This window comes from Mus pahari, chromosome 4 (genome assembly GCF_900095145.1).
Source record: "Mus pahari chromosome 4, PAHARI_EIJ_v1.1, whole genome shotgun sequence".
NCBI classification, from domain to species: Eukaryota; Metazoa; Chordata; class Mammalia; order Rodentia; family Muridae; genus Mus; species Mus pahari.
Genome location: NC_034593.1, coordinates 79414801 through 79433769, shown reverse-complemented (window position 1 = coordinate 79433769; position 18969 = coordinate 79414801). Strand labels below are relative to the sequence as shown.

Here is an 18969-nt window from a genome sequence, read left to right as displayed (position 1 = left end):
ATATATATATATATATATATATATATATATATATATATATATATATATATATAGAGAGAGAGAGAGAGAGAGAGAGAGAGAGAGAGAGAGAGAAAGATGTCCTAACTATCTTATGAAAATGTTGTGACCTATGTAAGGTTTTACACCTTATTGGATTGGACCCCATTCAAGGCACCTTTACAGCCACCTACCTACCAATATAATCTCATTCACAAGGGGGAGGATTGCAGTACAAACCCATTTTAAAAAACATAATAAACAAAACAAGACTTTGAAAAGGTTTTATAAAAATAACTACTCAGACTGTTGCAGGCAGCAATAGAAGGTTGTATCTCTGCCCTCTGCCCCATAGCTTAACTTCTCTTTAAGATATAGATCCATGTCTTGTAAGACAGAAACAAAGCTAAAGCTATTTTGTTTTGTTTGTTTTTGTTTTGCGAAGACAGGGTTTCACTGTGTAACCTTGGCTGTCCTGGAACTCACTATGTAGACCAGGCTGGCCTCAAACTTACAGGGGTCTGCCTGCCTCTGCCTCCCAAGTGCTGGGATTAAAGATATATACCACCACCACTCAGCTTTTTCTTTTAGTTTTTAAAAATATGTATTTATTTTATGTGTATGAGTGTTTGCATGTATTGCATGTAGATACACCACATGGATGCATGGCACCCAAAGTCAGAAAAGATGGGCATCAGATCTTCTGGAACTCGAGTTACAGCTGTATGCTAAAAGCTAGGTGCTGGAAACGAAACTCTGGGCCTCTGCAAAAGTTGCCAGTGTTGTTAACCACTGAGCCATCTCTCCTCCAGCTCATTAAATCTGTTTATTGTCTCTAAGTGTAATACTTACTTTCACTTCATCTCATTACCATTCAACTAAATGCCCCCAAAGAAATACACCACTCTGAAGCACACCCTTTCTTCTTCTAAGTAGTCTTAGCTCTCTACCTTGCAAGACTCTGCTGTACAGGTATGCAAACAGAGGATATGATTCCAATTGTTAATCTACCATTTCCACATTGCTGTCCTTGTCACTGCAAGGACTGATTATCCTTCTTCAAATCTTAACTTTGGGGGCAAAGACCTTTATCCATGCTAGGCAAGTATTCTACCACTGAGCCCCAACCTCAAAGTCACTTCTAATCCTCTCAAAAATCTCTTTTCTTGAATTATTGCATTTCTCCTACAATGTATGTGTGTGTGTGTGTGTGTGTGTGCGTGTGTGTGTGTGTGTGCGCGTGTGTTCCTTTCCAGTTCAGGATGTTCAAAATATCCTTTTCACCCTACATTTCTCAAGCCAACTCTTTTATCCTTAGGCTGTGTTAACTGCAGGTAATTAATTCTCTCCCATCTCTTCTTCTAATTATTCTATAATACTAACTACATAACACTTCTCTCAGTTTCATCATTATGTATTTGCTTACCTAACTCTATCATCTGACATCACAACACTGAGGAAGATAAGGAGTCAGACATCAGATCTTTGCTTACTACTGCATGTCAATAGTTAGAGCAGTGCTTATGTTTCTGAAATTCAATAAATGACTGAAAAATTAATGAATAAATAAATCTACAGGATTCTGTTTCTCCCAGTAACTACTGCACATGCTGTGTGTCCTATTTAAGTCTTTTTCTTAGGAAGTCATTCTTTGAATTAGTCTTCTCATTCCAAAGAATCCTATACTCCCTCTTTTATACATTTTATCATCAAAACAACAACAAAAATCGAATAGCCCCAAAAAACTAAAAAAACCTTTTTTTTCCTGGTTCAAGATAGGTTCATACCACAATGTAAAGTCCTGCTGTACCTGGAATCTGCTACAAAGACCAGGCTAGCCTTCAATTTGAAGTAATCTTTCTGCTTCTGTTTCCCAAATACTGAGATTACTGTGTTGGACATGCACCACCAAGCCCTTAACGTCACAATTAAGGAAACCTAATACAATTTTTGCTATTATTCCTTTCTTCAACAGAAAAGAAGGGTCCCAAATTACAACACCTGGCAAATACTTGATAATTCAAAAACTGGCATAATTAATAATAATTACATAATAATAATATAATTATTACAGAAGTTTTTCCCTCCACATTAAAACAGAATACTGGGGCAGGCGTGGTGTAATTGTACAACAGAGCAACCTAACAAGATATTAAAAACAAAGAAACAAAAAAGATCTTCTTGAGGGTTACACTAAAAAAAGGGGGTGGGGGTAAGTCCAGCATGGTATACACCTTTAATCCCAGCAAAACACAAAGGGTGGGTTTCTCTGTGAGTTCAATGTCAGTTCAGTATACATAGTGGGTTTCAGGACAGTCAGGTCTACACTGTGAGACCCTGCCTAAGAAATAAAAAAAAAACAAACAAACAAGAAGAAATATTTTAGTTAGGGTGTAGTAGCACATGCCTTTGATCCCAAAACTCAGGAGGCTGAGGAAAGTGGGCTCTCTGTGAATTTAGGGTTAGCCTGGTCCAGAAAGTTGGAGGACAGCCACAGCTGTTTAGAGTGTCTCTATCTCAAACTAAAAAACAAAAACCAACGAATTTTTATTTTATTTTAATGGAGTTTAGGTGTTTTGCCTGCATGAAGGGTCTGTGCAAGACCTGCACGCCTGGAGCCCAGAGAAGAGGCTATGGCGTACCCAGAGCTGGGGTTACAACAGAGTCGCTATGTATGGCTATAAGCACCCAGCCAGTTTTTCCAGACTCCCTTTTATTCTACTTTTTTTTTCTCCTGCCCTTATTCTACATTTTTTTTAAAAAAAGTAAATCTGTCTTTTCCACTAAGATATAATTTTGATTTTTCAAAGTTCATGAATAAAGAAAATTAGAAAAAAATCTACTTGTCTCTGAAGGTTCTAATATACAAATTTTTACCCTTTTAAAGTAATAAATAAATGAACAACTCTTTGCTCACTGTGCTGAGCACTATAGTCATACTCAAATCTGTAACACTCCTGCCTGAGTTATCTCTGGGAAATCAGACACAGCATCACACTTTACAGCTAAAATACGAGCCTTTGAAAGAGTCTAGTAATCACTAGTAATAAGTTAGGAATATCCTTTATTTGAATAAACAATTATTTCAGTTTTATCTCCACCTTCTCTATTCTCAAAAACCATTTTTCTAGGACCAACAAATGAATTATTTACTGTTTCATGTCTTTCTGTATCTAACTGAAATAACTTTCATGAAGGTACCTAAAAGTACTGTGGGACCTAAAGCCTCTCTGAATACTGTCAAATCTCAGACCTGAAAAGTGTCCAATGGTAAATCATCGCTGAGACATGGGAAGCCTGTGTAACACAGAAGCATCTGCAACCACTCGACGAGCATACACTAACTACTAGCTGCAGCTAAAAAGTATCATAAGCCAGTTCTCACTGAAAGAACCAACCACAAGCTCTTGTGCAAGGAAGCTGGAGCATTTTTCTTGGTTTCCAATTTTTTTTTAAAATGATACCTAAAAAAATAATTAAGAGATAGATACACAGACAACTCAAATACATTACTTACCTTACTTCTTAAATAAAAGTAAAATAAAAAATTTGTAGATTTCTAAATATACTTATAAAAACAAAACTTTAATAAAGTATAAACTTATTAAAAAGGACAATATATGAATCCAGAAACCAGTGGGAAAATAATTTATTATTGTAACACAAGTAATAGACAACAAAATAACCCACTTACCTGCCAACGCCTGTATTGCCCTTTCACTGGAAGGTAATGGCTCCTTTCTGTGAGGCCGATTTAGTGCAGTATCTTGTACAGGAAAGAGTCCAGGGCCGTCAGTTAATTTCTTCCGGCAACTGGAGTTAGGGTTTGAAACTCTGCAGCTGCCTATTGCACTTGTAAAAAGGTTCATATGTTCATCACTGTTGGCTGGCTCAGAATTGGGAGTAAATCCTCCAAGGGACAAACTTGGAGAACTTTCTGAGCAGTCAATTTGTAAAGGTGTTTGCAATCCCAAGGCTAAAGAACTTGATTCTGAAGGCTCTCGAGAAACCCACTGTTCTTCTCTGTTTATTAAGCTCTTTGAAGGAGAGAGATGAGGGCAGGACATGTGACACCTGTGCTTTTCCTTATGCTTATATCGATCTCCCACAGTATCCTTCCCAAATCGGTACCGTTTCAAAGACTCCAAGACCGATCTGGAAGAGCCACTATCCCTGGCAACCTGGGGCTGTTCAGAACGATGCTCTCTGTGTTTGTGACGGTGTCTGTGTTTGTGCTCCACCATCCAACCGTAAGCCATCTCAGGAGGTACGCTGGGGTAAGTGCTCATGGAAAGGAGAGGAGCCCTGCTGGTTGTAAGAAAAGCCTCCTGTCGAAGGAGCTTATGCTTTTTCTTATGATATTTGGTAGGATTGAGCAATAAATGACCAGCATGCATATAGGAGGGAGGAGGCAGTGGAGTGGTGAATGAAGGAGATGGAGGCGGTGGATAAAGAGTGGGGGGATACCTTCCATAATACCCTAATCCTATTGGAGCAGCTGTAAGGGGTGAAGGAGAGTAAGGCATGCCATAAGAAGGATAAAATCCAGTACTAGATAAAGGAAAACTAAGGCTGTGCATAAAAGGCATTTCTGCCATTGCCTCCCTCATCTTAGGGGGCCTCCCTCGTTTCTTTTTTAAGTCAGGTTTCCGAATGTAGTGCAAAGGGTCTAAGGGAAAAGAAGGATGTGTATAGAAACTATTAAAGTTGATTCGAAAAATAGTTGGCAGGAGGTCTCGGGGAATAAAATGATGGCTTCGATGGGTGATCCGAATTTCACTTAGACGACTTATCAGCTCCTCTAGTTCTGCGATGAAGTCTGGATCCTGCCTATTTCGAAGCTGGGGATATTTCTTTTTCCTTTTTCGCTTCTGTCTTTTCATCTTGTCATAGGTGAGGTAATCGTGACTCCTGCGCTTACATTTGTGTTTGTGTTTTTCTTTGAGACTGTTTAGGACGGTAGAAGTTTCAGGGGGTATCAGAGAAATGTGCTCAAAAGAATGTCTCCTCTTTTTCTGTCCACAAAACTTCTCTGCCCTGTCTGATGTGCTATTATTATCTGTCCCAATGCCACTGTCACTGGGAATGGTCTCATCACTATGAGACTCACTAACTGGGGAAGGGGTGGCTTCTTTCAGGGATGTGAGTTCACTCAGATGAGAAGGAGAATTTGGCAACAAAGTAGGAGGAGAGAGCCGCCTCCTGCCCTTGGAAGCCTTCTTCATTGCAAGAGTCTGAATCATACTGCCCTGTCTTGAGTGCACATGCAAATACGGCACTGAACTAGGTTCAACAAAGCCTGCGTCACTACTAACAGGGCTCTGACCTCCACTAGTCCCAGAAGACTGAGAGCAGATAGGTGATGGAAGGGTCTCAGAGCTACTAGCAGGTGAAGGCAGTAAAGGGGGGAGGATCTGTCCTAATGCTGACCCAGCCGCCTGCTGAGCTGTTTGTTCAAGCACAGCAAGGCTGGCAGGGCTACCAGAGAGAAGGCCATTTAAGACAGTTTTGGGCTTCCGCCCCCTTCTCTTCCCTATGTAAATGGTTCCTTTCTTGCTGACATTGATTTGTTGCCCCAATTTAGAGCCAAATGTAGCAGCAAGACTTGATACTGTATTATGAAGTTTGGACTGTACTTTTCCTTTATTACTTGATTCTACAGAACTCGAAAGAATCTGATTCAACAGTTTTTTTCTCTTTAAAGTCTTCATTTTATTTATTTTGCGGATAATTGTTTTCATTAATTGTCCATTGTTTCGCTTGCTAATTTTTTTATCTGGTTCCATCTCAAGGTCACTCATACTACAGACACTTTGCCTGTGACTGTCACCTAAGTCATCTGTGTCCTGAAGCTGGTCCTCACTCTCAAAGAAATCACTGCTGCTCCTATGGCTCTCGCTTTCAGACTCTAGCTTACTTGGGCTTTCAGTGGCAACAAACGGAGCCACTGACAAGACGGGGGGCTTCGTCTTCACTGGAGACCTCATCTGCCTCTTAGGCCTGCCTCTCTTTTTTGGAAAAGGAGATACAGACAAACTTTGTTTGAAGGAAGGAATTTCAATTTCTGGTTGTAAAATTGGGGGTTCTTGTTCTTCTTTAGACTGTAAAGAAAAAACTTTCGAGGCAGGTATTTTCAAAGTCCTTTTAGGTGGACCTTCCAGCTGAGGCATTTCCTTGGATTTAGGTCTTCCTCGTTTGGGCTTATAAATATCTGACAAAAGATCACTAGTAACACACATACTGGAGGACAGTTTGTGAGCAATAAAAGACTTATGAGATGGCTTCTCGCTGTCGGTTAAAAGAGCAAGAGATGGAGCTGAAGACTTACTCAACTTTGGCAATCGGCGTTTAAGGAAGTCATGATCGACGAATGATGATGCTCCGATAGTTTTCATAAACTTTGCTGGCTCAGAACTATTTGATAGTGAGCTACAAGAAACATTCTTAAAAAGCTCTGATCTTTCTAAGTCTAGTCCTTTTGGAGACCGGCATGTGCTTCTTGCCACCACTTTAGTCCACCGAGGTTTTCTTCCTTTTCTTTTTTTCAGTGGTTTGGACTGGTAACTCGAGCTTAGGCTTTCGGCAACCTGGCAGTGTTTGTCTGGTGCAGTGACTGCACCAAGCTTTAAAAAAGGTTTGTTACTAAACAAACTAGTAAAATTAACAACGGAAGGAGGAATTGCATGAATACCAGAGTCAGAAGTCAAACTTGGCTTTTTTCCCAAGGAAGAACTTATTCTAGGAATATCTAGATGTGTATTTTTTGATTCATTTAGTTCTTTGTCAATTCCTTTACACTCAATACTTATGCTATGACCTAATGACCTATGACCAACATTCAAGTGGGTACTTTCAGCAGTAAACTGGTTCTTTCCCATAGATTCAGAAATTTCTTCCATTTGTTCTGCTGTAGAATTTAAAAGTAATGGGTTTGGAACCAATGGTGAAGAAGTTTCAGGGGGACTCCTGGTTAAAGGATTAATAGATACAGTAGGTGATGAGGAAGGAAGATTGCTTTCTCCTACTGCACTGAAGGGAGACTTAGCTGTAGATGCATCAGAGGCACCTCCTATTTGAAAGTCAGGAGAAGTGCAGTACACAGGAGGCTGCTTTTCATGCTTTGAGGTTTCAAAGGTTCCCCTTTCACTAGATGAGAAATTGTCTTGCTGAATGCATGTTCCTTCATTAAACATTTCTTTCTCCAAATTAGTAATTTCTTTTCGTACTGAAAATTTTTCCAACATACTTTCTTTACTATGCCGCATAACACTCTTCTCAAAAGCTTTGCCGGTAGCACTGTCTTTCAGAGACTCAGGAAGTTCTTGACTTTCATGATTACTTATGTTTGCACTACAGGAAGCCTTAAGTTGTTCCTGAGTGGGGAGCAGTGCTTCAGATTTAAGGTTTAAGGCATCTTTACTGCCCAGTTGTCCTGCCATAGGACAATTTAATAATTTCTTTCCAATGTCCTTATTAACCAATCCCATTGCTGAGCTTGCTACAATCTTCTTTGTAACATCCTTGGCCACTAGGCCAACTGTAGAACTCAATTTCTTTCCCAACTCTTTATTAACCAGTCCAACTACGGTGCCAAGTCCTAATTTCTTGCCAGACTCTTTATTCACTAACCCTGGAACAATACCAATGCCTAGCTTCTTCCCTGACTCTTTGCTCAGCAGTCCGACTGTAGTGATAGCCCCTGGCTTTTTGCCTAAGTCTTTATTAATGAATACGGCTGTAGTGCCAGTTCCCAATTTTTTCACAGAGTCCTTATTGATCAGGCCCACTGCTGCATTGAACATAGGCTTTTTCCCTGGATCTTTAGTTACCAACCCAACTGCTGTGCTAAGAGCTGGCTTTTTAATTAAGTCTTTATGAATTATTCCAGCTATAGAGCCGACACCTGGTTTCCTGATCAAGTCCTTGCTAACCAATCCGACTGTAGTGCCAGTTCCTAACTTCTTCGGTTTTGCCTTGGAAGACTTGGAAGGAGGACAGGTAGCAATGAGCTGTGCCAACTTTTCTGTTACACTAGTTCCTCCATTAAGTAATGCTCTGTCCTTTATATCAGGATCGCGATTGCCAACAAGAGATGGTGCTGCAGTAATATAATCTGCCATTTGTGAATGTACTGGAGAAAGCTTCTTAGACAAAGGATTGCTTTCTCCCTGTGAATGAAGATGGATGCTTTCTTCAGCTTGGCAGTTGATGGTTGTAGCATCACCCACTTTCTTAAACAATTTTGAAGAGTCCTAAAATTTGAACAAGAAAAATGTTTCAGAGCAAGCAAACCTTTAACTACACATTATAATCTAACAAATTAATTAGCTACATATCATATGCATACATATGCAGCAAAATATTTTTTGTTGGATTTAGTGTGTGTGTGTCTGTCTGTCTGTCTGTATCTGTGTCTGTGTGTACATGAGTCACTCATGTACAAGTACTCACAGAAGCTAGAAGATTCCCTGGAGCATGAGTTACAAGCTGTTGTGAGCCACCTAATGTAGGTGCTGGGAAAAAAACTAATGTACTCTGGAAGAGCAGCAAGCACTTTCAACACTGAGCCATCTCTCTAGCATAAGGAAAATACTTTCAAGAAAATTGGTATTAGGTGGAACATAGTGGTACATGCCTATAACCTCAATACTTGGGAGGCTGAGTCAGGAGTACTACTGTGAGTTTGGGCTCAGAAAGAGGTATAACATGAGTTCAAGGCTAGACTGAGCTATGCAGTGAGAACATCTGAAAAAACCAAATCAACACAACAACAAAAGAAAATCCAACTAACTGGCAAGATGTAACCGTACTTGACACCAATCTTGACAACATGAACTTAATTCCTAGACAAATAACAAAGTAGAAGGCGACCATCAACTCTACAAGTTGTCCTCAGATCTCTACCCACACATACTGGAGCACAGAAAAACAACATACGGAGACAGACAGATCCAAATGAGTATAAAACAAAACAAAGGATACTAATGTCACTTTTTGTTAGTTTATGTACTGCTATATCAAATGCTATCAATATTGTTTCTTTTTCTTTTTTGAGACAAGGCCTTAACTCTACAGTCATGCTGGCCTCAAATCCTCAGTGTTCTTCTGCCTCTTTCAGTCTCCCATGGAATTATAGGCATTTATCAAGACTTCTGGCTTAAGACAGTTTCTTTGTTGATTGTCAATCATATAAACCTATATACGTATTTTAGATATATTTTCATGATTTTTGACATAGTAAGTCCCCCCCCACCCCCCCAGACAGGGTTTCTCTGTATAGCCCTGGCTGTCCTGGAACTCACTTTGCAGACCAGGCTGGCCTCGAACTCAGAAATCCACCTGCCTCTGCCTCCCAAGTGCTGGGATTAAAGGTGTGCGCCACCACGCCCGGCTTTGACATAGTAAGTTAATACACTCTTACTTCTGACTAATGACACGAATGTGGGCTGTTTTTACTTTATCACTTATTGACTGTGTGCATGTCTGCGGTCCTCTCTTTTCACTACATGGCCTCCAAGGTTTGAACTCAGGTTGACACACTTAGCACCGAAAGTGCCTTCACCAGCTGAGTCCTGCACCATCAATTTTGTTAGCAAAACTTTGGAACAATCCAAATGAGTAAATGAAATAGAATACGTGTATAATAAAGCACACACACACACACACACACACACACACCCTGAAAAGCCTTCTGGTATAGACCAGTGCCCTGAGCAGACATTGGGCATGAACTCTGAAGCCAGTACCACAACACCTAGAGGAAGCTCCACTCCTAAGCACTCTAACACTCCCAGGACTACAGGATCCCAGGATCCAGGAGTTTGGTCACACCAGGATCTCAGGATCCCAGAGGCAGCTTGAATTCCAGGAGCTCTGACACACACAGGATCTCAGGATCATAGAGACAGCTGAACTTTGAGGAGTTCTTACACAACCTGGATCACAGGAAGGACAAGCTCCAGTCAGATATAGTGAGGGCAGGTAGCACTAAAGATAATCAGATGGTGGGAGGCAAGCTTAAGAATATAAGCAACGGGGCTGGAGAGGTGGCTCAGCGGTTAAGAGCACCGATTGCTCTTCCAAAGGTTCCGAGTTCAAATCTCAGCAACCACATGGTGGCTCACAACCATCTGTAACAAGATCTGATGCCCTCTTCTGGTGTGTCTGAAGACAGCTACAGTGTACTCACATACAATAAATAAAATTTAAAAAAAAAAAGAATATAAGCAACAGAAACCAAGGTTACTTGGCATCATCAGAACCCAATTCTCCATAGCAAGTCCTGGATACACCATCACACCAGAAAAGCAAGACATGGATCTAAAGTCACTTCTCATGATGGTGAAAGAGGACTTTAAGAAGGACCTAAATAACTCCCTTAAAGAAATACAGGAGAACACAGGTAAACAGCTAGAAGCCCTTAAAGAAAAACACAAAAATCCCTTAAAGAATTACAGGAAAACACAACCAAACAAGTGAAGGAACNGAACAAAACCATCCAGGATCTAAAAGTGGAAATAGAAACAATAAAGAAACCACAGCCAGGCATGGTGGCATACGCCTTTAATCCCAGCACTCGGGAGGCAGAGGCAGATAGAAGAGAGAATCTCAGGTGCAGAAGATACCACAGAAAACATTGACACGACAGTCAAAGAAAATGCAAATATCATGAAGCTCCTAACCCAAAACATCCAGGAAATCGAGGACACAATAAGAAGATGAAACCAAAGGATAATAGGCATAGGAGAGAATGAAGATTCCCAACTTAAAGGGCCAGTAAATATATTCAACAAAATTATAGAATAAAACTTCCTTAACCTAAAGAAAGAGATGCCTATGAACATACAAGAAGCCTACAGAACTCCAAATAGACTGGACCAGAAAAGAAATTCCTCCTGACACATAATAATCAATCAAAACATCAAATGCACTAAACAAGGAAAGAATATTAAAAGCAGTAAGGGAAAAAAGTCAAGTAACATATAAAGGCAGACCTATCAGAATTACACGAGACTTCTCACCAGAGACTATGAAAGCTAGAAGATCCTGGGCAGATGTCATACAGACCCTAAGAGAACACAAATGCCAGCCCAGGCTACTATACCCAGCAAAACTCTCAATTATCATAGACAGTGGAACCAAAATATTCCATGACAAAACCAAATTTACACAATATCTTTCCATAAATCCAGCCCTACAAAGAATAATAGATGAAAAATACCAACACGAGGAGGGAAACTACACCCTAGAAAAAGCAAGAAAGTAATCTTTCAACAAACCCAAAAGAAGATAGCCACACAACCATAATTCCACTTCTAACAACAAAAATTAACAGGAAGTAACAATCACTTTTCCTTAATATCTCTTAACATCAATGGACTCAATTCCCCCAAAAAGACATAGACTAACAGACTGGATACATAAACAGGACCCAGCATTCTGCTTCATACTGGAAATGCACCTCAGTGAAAAAGACAGTCACTACCTCAGAGTAAAAGGTTGGAAAACAATTTTCCAAGCAAATGGTCCCAAGAAACAAGCTGAAGTAGCCACTCTAATATCAAATAAAATCAGCTTTCAATGAAAAGTTATCAAAAGAGATAAAGAAGGACACTTCATACTGGTCAAAGGAAAAATCTACCGAGATGAGCTCTCAATTCTGAACATCTAGGCTCCAAATGCAAGGGCACCCACATTCATTAAAACAAACAAACAAAAAACCTTAACTAAAGCTCAAAGCATACATGACACCCCATACAATAATAGTGAGAGACTTCAACACCCTAAGCTCATCAATAGATAGACAGATCATGGAAACAAAAACTAAATAGAGACACAGTGAAGCTAACAGAAGTTATGAACCAAATGGAAATAACAGACATTTATAGAATATTTCACCCTAAAGCAAAAGAATATATCTTCTTCTCAGCACTTCACGGTACCTTCTCCAAAATTGACCATATAATCGGTCACAAAACAGGCCTCAACAGATACAAGAAGATTGAAATAATTCCATGCACTCTATCAGATCACCACAGACTAAAACCGGTCTTAAATATCAACAAAAACAATAGAAAGCCCACATACACATGGAAGCTGAACAATGCTCTACTCAATAACAACTTGGTCAATGAAGAAATAAAGAAAGAAATTAAAGTCTTTTTTAGAATTTAATACAAATGAAGACACTCTACTCAATAACAACTTGGTCAATGAAGAAATAAAGAAATTAATTTAATATAAATGAAGACACATCATACCAAAATTTATGGGACACAATGAAAGCAGTGGTAAGAGGAAAACTCATAGCTCTAATGTCTCCAAAAAGAAACTGAAGCGAGAACCTTGCTCCATATATGACAGTGCTTGTTAGTGATGTCATGATAATTACTTGATTACAAGCATGCATTTATTTAAAAACAAAAAAGCTAAAAAAAGAAAATTATTTTAAAATGTGATTGAGAGGGCTGAAGAGATGGCTCAGCAGTAAAGAACACTGACTGTTCTTCCGAAGGTCCTGAGTTCAAATTCCAGCAACCACATGGTGGCTCACAAACAACTGTAATGAGATCTGATGCCCTCTTCTGGAGTGTCTGAAGACAGCTACAGTGCACTTACATATAATAAACAAACAAACAAATAAATCTTTTTAAAAATGTGATTGAGAATACTGTCATTTTGTATATGTATCTGTTATTTACTTATTTATTTGGTTTCTTTCGGAGAGGGAGAAGGAGATGTCCTCCTAACAGGGTTTCTCTGTGTCACCCAGGCAGTCCTGGAACCCACTCTGTTGACCAGGCTGTGCTCAAACTCAGAGAAGCACCTGTGTCTACATCCCAAGTGCTGGGATTAAAGGTGTACAACCGTCTGGCATTGTATTTGATTTCTTAGAAAATCAGTAAGATAGTATTAAAAAGTATTTTGAGTTGGATATAATAATAATTCCTATAATCTGGCATATGGAAAGTCAAGGCAGGAAGATTGCTATGCATTTGAATTAATCCTAGGCTACAGGTGAGGCCATGTTTCACAAAACAAAAGAGAAGAGAATTTGGGAGATAGTTCAGAGAATGGAATGTTTGCCATATAAACATCAAGACCTAAATTCAGAATTCAGCACTTAGGTAAATCTAGATGTACATCTGTAATTGAGCACAGGGGGCAGACAAGGAACCCTAGGGACTTGCTGTAAGTTCCAGTTCAAGTTAGAGCAATAGAAGACCTCACTTTCGACCTTGAAGAGTATGCCCAGGCAAGCATGCCTACATATACACACAAACACAGGAAGAAAATATTTTTGAAATACTATTAGAGATATTGATAAGTAAGAAACCATATTAATATCATTCGAAACTAAATAAATTTGGCAAGTTAAGAAAAAAAGAGCAGAGCTGGATATATAGATCAGAATAGCATCTACCTAAGACTATCAAGTTCATGGGGACATGTGCATTTGTGGAGGCCAGAGAACAATTTTGTGGAGTGAGTTTTCTACTCAGTTCAACTCACAAATGCCTTTTTATACACTGTGCCATCTTACATGCTTTATAATGTACTTTTATAACCCTGTCTAAAAAAGAACAAGCCAAAACTAGCAAAGGAAATTTAATTTCTTCAGAAAACACTATAATATAAAAATGTAAATAACAATTTATAAATTATATATTAGTAACTTAAACAGCAAGTTTTTCTTGCTATATAACTTTAAAAAATGTATAAGATTTCTCCTCACCTCTGTCATATATACCTTTCTTTGGTATGTTGAGACAGGGTGTGTGTGTGTGTGTGTGTGTGTGTGTGTGTGTGTGTGTGTGTNGTGTGTGTGTGTGTGTGTGTGTGTGTGTGTGTGTGTGTGTGTGTATGTATGTATGTATGTGTAATCCAGGATGGCCTGAAACTTTAGCTCTTCATAGCATAATGGATTTGTCTCCATACCTGGCTTTATTTATTTATTTATTTATTTATTTATTTATTCTTAAAGCTTGTGTGAAGATTTGTCTCCATACCTGGCTTTATTTATTTATTTATTTATTTATTTATTCTTAAAGCTTGTGTGAAGATGGCCACAAAGGTCAGAAGTGAACTGCAGATTCCTTGGATGCTGATGTGGGTTCTGGAATCTGAACTCTAGTTTTCTGGTAAAGCAGTTAATTCTTTTAACTTGAAAACCATCAATATAGCCTTAGATTCCATTTATTAACTATTCCCAACATAAAAATGACCTCAAGAACAAATTTCTGGTTTAATCTAGTCTTTTGGCATGTTGCTCTATAAATCCCTATGTGGCGGTATGAATAAAAATGGCCCCCATTGACTCATACATTAGAAAACATAGTTATTAGGGAGTGGCACTGTTTGAGAAGGATTAGGAGGTGTGTGTCACTGAACGTGAGCTTTGAGATTTCAAAAACCCACACCAGATACAATCTCTCTTTCTCTGCTTCTCTGCCTGCAAATGAGAATGTAGTTCTCAGCTACTTCTCCAGCACCACATTTGTCTAACTGCTGCCATGCTCCTTGCTATGATGATAATTATCTAAGCCTCTGAAGAAAATGTAAGCAGTCCCCAGTTGATCAAAAGAAAGCCCCTGTTTTCTTTTGTGAGTTTTCTTGGTCATAGTCTCACTTCATAGCAACAGAACAGTAACTAAGATACCCTTTTTGCCTGTTGGGTTTGCGCTCAGGACCACTTGGGTCATGCTCAAATGCAGGAACCTCTTTCTCCATCCTCATAACTGATTTTGTCTACAAACACCATACTAGTAGACTTCAAGTTCTCAGAGGTGTATCATGCCCCTTATAATAAACCTCCCCACTTTCCCCACATTCCTTCCTCACAATATAGACTTTGAGGAAGAATCCTTTGTCTTCTGCACAGGAATCAGAGTCAGCCTGACTACAAGCACTTATTTTTTTAAAAAAATATTTTTATGTGTATTATGTATGTGTTGGTTTGTACAAATGAGTACAGGGCTTGTGGAGGCCAGAAGAGGAAGCCAGGTACCATGGCTACAGGCAGTTACAAAGCATCAAACATGGGTGCTGGGAACCAAACTTAGGTTCTCTGGAAGAGCAGCAAATACTTTTAACTACTGAGCCATCTCTCCACCTCCATACAAGCATATATGTGTGTGGAACTTCTCTCTCCCTTTTGAAATCCAAAAGAAGGGATTCTCAGCTTTGAGCCTGAATTCACCTAAGAGTTACTGCCATGCTGCATGTCTGTCTATGGCACTAATATCCTTCCTAATAAATCTCTTACTCAAAGGAACCCCATAACCCCTCGAAAACCTGAGACATTAAAGTGCCTAGTGATCAGACAGGACTTCTGTTTCATTATATATTCTACCATGACTCTCTCTACATGTCACATTCCACAAAAGCTCCCAGATTTCAGGTTGGAAAACTGGCTCAGCAACTTGCTTATGATCCAAGTTCTATCAGTAGAACTTAAAGCTTCAAGGAGAGAACTGACTCCACAATGTTGTCCTCTGATCGCCCTCCGTAAGTTGTGACACGTGTACCCCTATACACATATACACACATGCACACACACACACACACACACACACACAAGATCTAGGTTTTGTTATCATACAGGCATTTAATTCTGAACTCTCCCTCAGAAATCTTCATTTAATTCCATGCAGCTATATTTCAAAATTAATTCTGCACTTACTAAGTAATCTAGTAATCTGTATGTGAGCAGCTCTGGAATGATTTACAAATCATTAAAATGAAATAAGAGATATGATTAGAAAATTATAAAAATAAGCATGTGAATTATTGAGTTAAAATAATGATTTTTAGGCTCAATTCTCAAGCTATGCCTTCTAACAATTTGGTTCAATGATGACGTCCATTATCAAGAACAACAATGAAACAAAAACCATTCAGAGTCCTCAAACCTCATTATGTACATAAACCAGGTGACAATTAGAGCACACACAGCCCTCCTATCCATTCCACACTCTAAGAACAGTAAGGACTGGAGAGAGGTCACAGCTGCTAAAAGCCAAGAAAAATGAACTAGGAAACCAAACAAATATTTCATGACTAACATTCTATTCACCAGTGAATAGACATGACAGCCATTGACCAAACCGAGGCCCAACAAATAACTTGTTATGCACAAAGAGGAAGAGGAGAGATGTTGATAATGAAATGTAAAAACTGAAAAGTCACCTTAAGACAAAAATAAATAGAATCTTGAAGTGTAGTTTCAAAACAGAAATATGTACAACAGAAGCAGAGACTTAAGGACAAGAGAGGGTGAGGGAATATACTTAAGTCTATGCTCGCCTCCCTCCCACATTCCCTTTCTTTGGTATACCAACTTGTACTTTTATATTTTTTGAAATGCAGTTATTCATTAATCTTTTTATTTAAAATGTTATTTATTGTATCTGTATGAGTATTACCTTACATATGTGTTTATATATTGATGTGTGTAGGATATCCACAGAGATCAAAAGAGGATACTGGAGGGCAGACGGTTGTGAGCTGCCATGTGGATGAGAACCAAACCTGGGTCCTCTGCAAGAGCAAAAAGTGCTCTTAACCAGTGAGCCATCTTTCTAGTCTCTCAATTTAATAAACTTAAATTTGCTTCTTAAGTTTGGGGAGTTGAATTCTCAATGCTCAAGATTACTATTAAGTATACTTAGGAAATTTCCTACTTGTTTAATAACTCCTGTCATAATTGCTCAATCGTAAGCAAAAGAGCTTAAAAGGAAAAGGTACTATGTTCTCTACTTTGGTTTTTATGTATCTGCTTATAATTTAATATCATCTGTAGAATTCTGCAACCCCTGCCCATATAACCAAGAAATGAATAAAGATCTAAGGAAATTTAGCAATTTTGTTGAAAATGTTATTCAGAAGTTTCAATTTTGTTTTAATGTGAAAGTTATTCCCTAACACACACACACACACACACACACAGTACATAAATGCCAAAATACAGAGAGTGAAGAAAAAATTTTCTATATACACTGGACTAGAAGGAAGGAGTGCAAGGGTCCAAAGCAGACAGCAGAAAAGGACTCTCCAGACTTCCCACCCCACCAGAACCACACACAATGCTGAGGCTGCAGAGACTACACTTCCCCAAATAGATTCCTTGTAGTGCTTTAACAAGTAAATCCTATAAAAACTGCATATGAAGTACAAAGGAATGCTGCGAAAGGGGAATACTCTTGTACAGCCAATTCTGTGAAGATCTATGCAGTTTTTAAAATTATAGACAAGCCGGACGTGGTGGCGCACGCCTTTAATCCCAGCACTCGGGAGGCAGAGGCAGGCGGATTTCTGAGTTCGAGGCCAGCCTGGTCTACAAAGTGAGTTCCAGGACAGCCAGGGCTATACAGAGAAACCCTGTCTCGAAAAACAAAAAAACCAAAAACCAAAAAACAAAAAAAAAAAAAAAAAAAAAGAAAGAAAGAAAGAAAAGAAAAGAAAATACTGTAAAAAAAAATTATAGACAATAGAAAACTTTTTATCTTTTACAGTTTCTAGAACTCAAGTCAATTTATTTTTAAATGTGGTCTTTGATAAGTAATTCTAATATGCAGCATTTTAAAGCCTAAATATTAATGTCTTCACAGTATTGCTTGGAACTTTTACTCAACGTGACACTCATGTGGGATTAAAAAAGAAAAACATAGTAAGTCAACTAAAAGGCTCTGTGCAAAGTCTCAGCAGTAGAATGAATTAAGGAGTGGACAGAGGACCTCAAAGACAGCGTGAGAGAACTGGACAGCGGGAAGAAGAAAATAAATAGGAGTGGGAATGTCAAGGCATGTGACATAATGAGATGACCACATCTATGGGTAATAGGTATAGGAGAAGAAGCTTTTAAAGGCATGGAAAACATTTTTTAAAAATTGAGAACAAATTATTTCTCAGAGTTAGGAGAGAGATGCCAATCTAGATGCAGGAGGCATTCAGGACACTAACACCCCAGAAAAGCACCTCCCTGGTCATGTTACAACGGCACATACACCATGCCCATTCAGACTAGCAAGCCGAAGCTGTAAATGCCAGGAGACCTGCACAGATGTTCTGAAGTTATGAAAGACAACTGCCAACCCAAACTACTACTATACTCAGCAAAACTACCTGTCATAACTGGAAGGAAAAATAAACAGGTTAAAGAAAGCTCTACAAAAAATACTTGAAGGAATCCTTTAGACTGGAAAGAAAACCAAATCCATCCATGAAGCCACAGGAAAGAATCATGCTAGTATAATAGTTCAGTGAGAAGGAAGGAGAAAAAAGACCAAACAATACAAAATCAACTAAACGATAGGCACCAACACACACTTTTCAATAACTCTGAAGATTAATTCTTTCAACTCCCCAATCAAAAGAAAGAGACTGGTAGACTGTCAACTGCTCTAAGAAATGTGCATTACCACAAAAGACGGACAATACCTCCTGTGGAAAAGATGGAAAAGGTGTTCCAGGCAAGTAGACCTAGAAATGAAGCAGGTGTCAGACAAAACAGACTGATTAAGAGAACACTCCATCAAAAGGAACATTAAGATTCTAAACAAATATGCTGCAAACACAGGTGCACCCAGTCTCATAGCACAAATGACAGCACATGTGAAGCCACAGGCTCATCAAGCACAATGGTAACTTTAATACCCAACTTCACCAATTGACAGGCGCTTACAACAAACAATAAGCAGAGAAACACCTGAGTTAAATGACACCCTACATCAAACGGTCCCAGCAGACGCTGCCTGGAGAGCATCCCACTCAGACACTGCACAACACATCCTTCTCAGAAGCCAGCAGAACTTTCTCTAAATCACATCATATATTAGGGCCCACAGCACAACAGAGAAAGAAAAATCCTAGAGCAGATACGAACTTACTGAGACTAAACAACACACTATTGAACAGTGAATAGGTCCTTCTAGAAATCAAGAAGAAACTTTTATTAAAAATTGAAAAAAAAAA

The 18969-nt window shown here is 38.9% G+C and overlaps 1 protein-coding gene across 3 annotated transcripts in view; it reads right to left on the bottom strand.

Moving 5' to 3' along the window:
* Ash1l (ASH1 like histone lysine methyltransferase) overlaps window positions 1-18969 on the bottom strand; it is a 132431-nt gene that overhangs the window by 91480 nt on the left and 21982 nt on the right. For all 3 annotated transcript variants that reach the window (XM_029537522.1, XM_029537521.1, XM_021196737.2), the window contains exon 3: window positions 3692-8249. In XM_029537522.1, coding sequence (XP_029393382.1) covers window positions 3692-8249 — 4558 coding nt within the window. The remainder of the gene's footprint in view (window positions 1-3691; window positions 8250-18969) is intronic.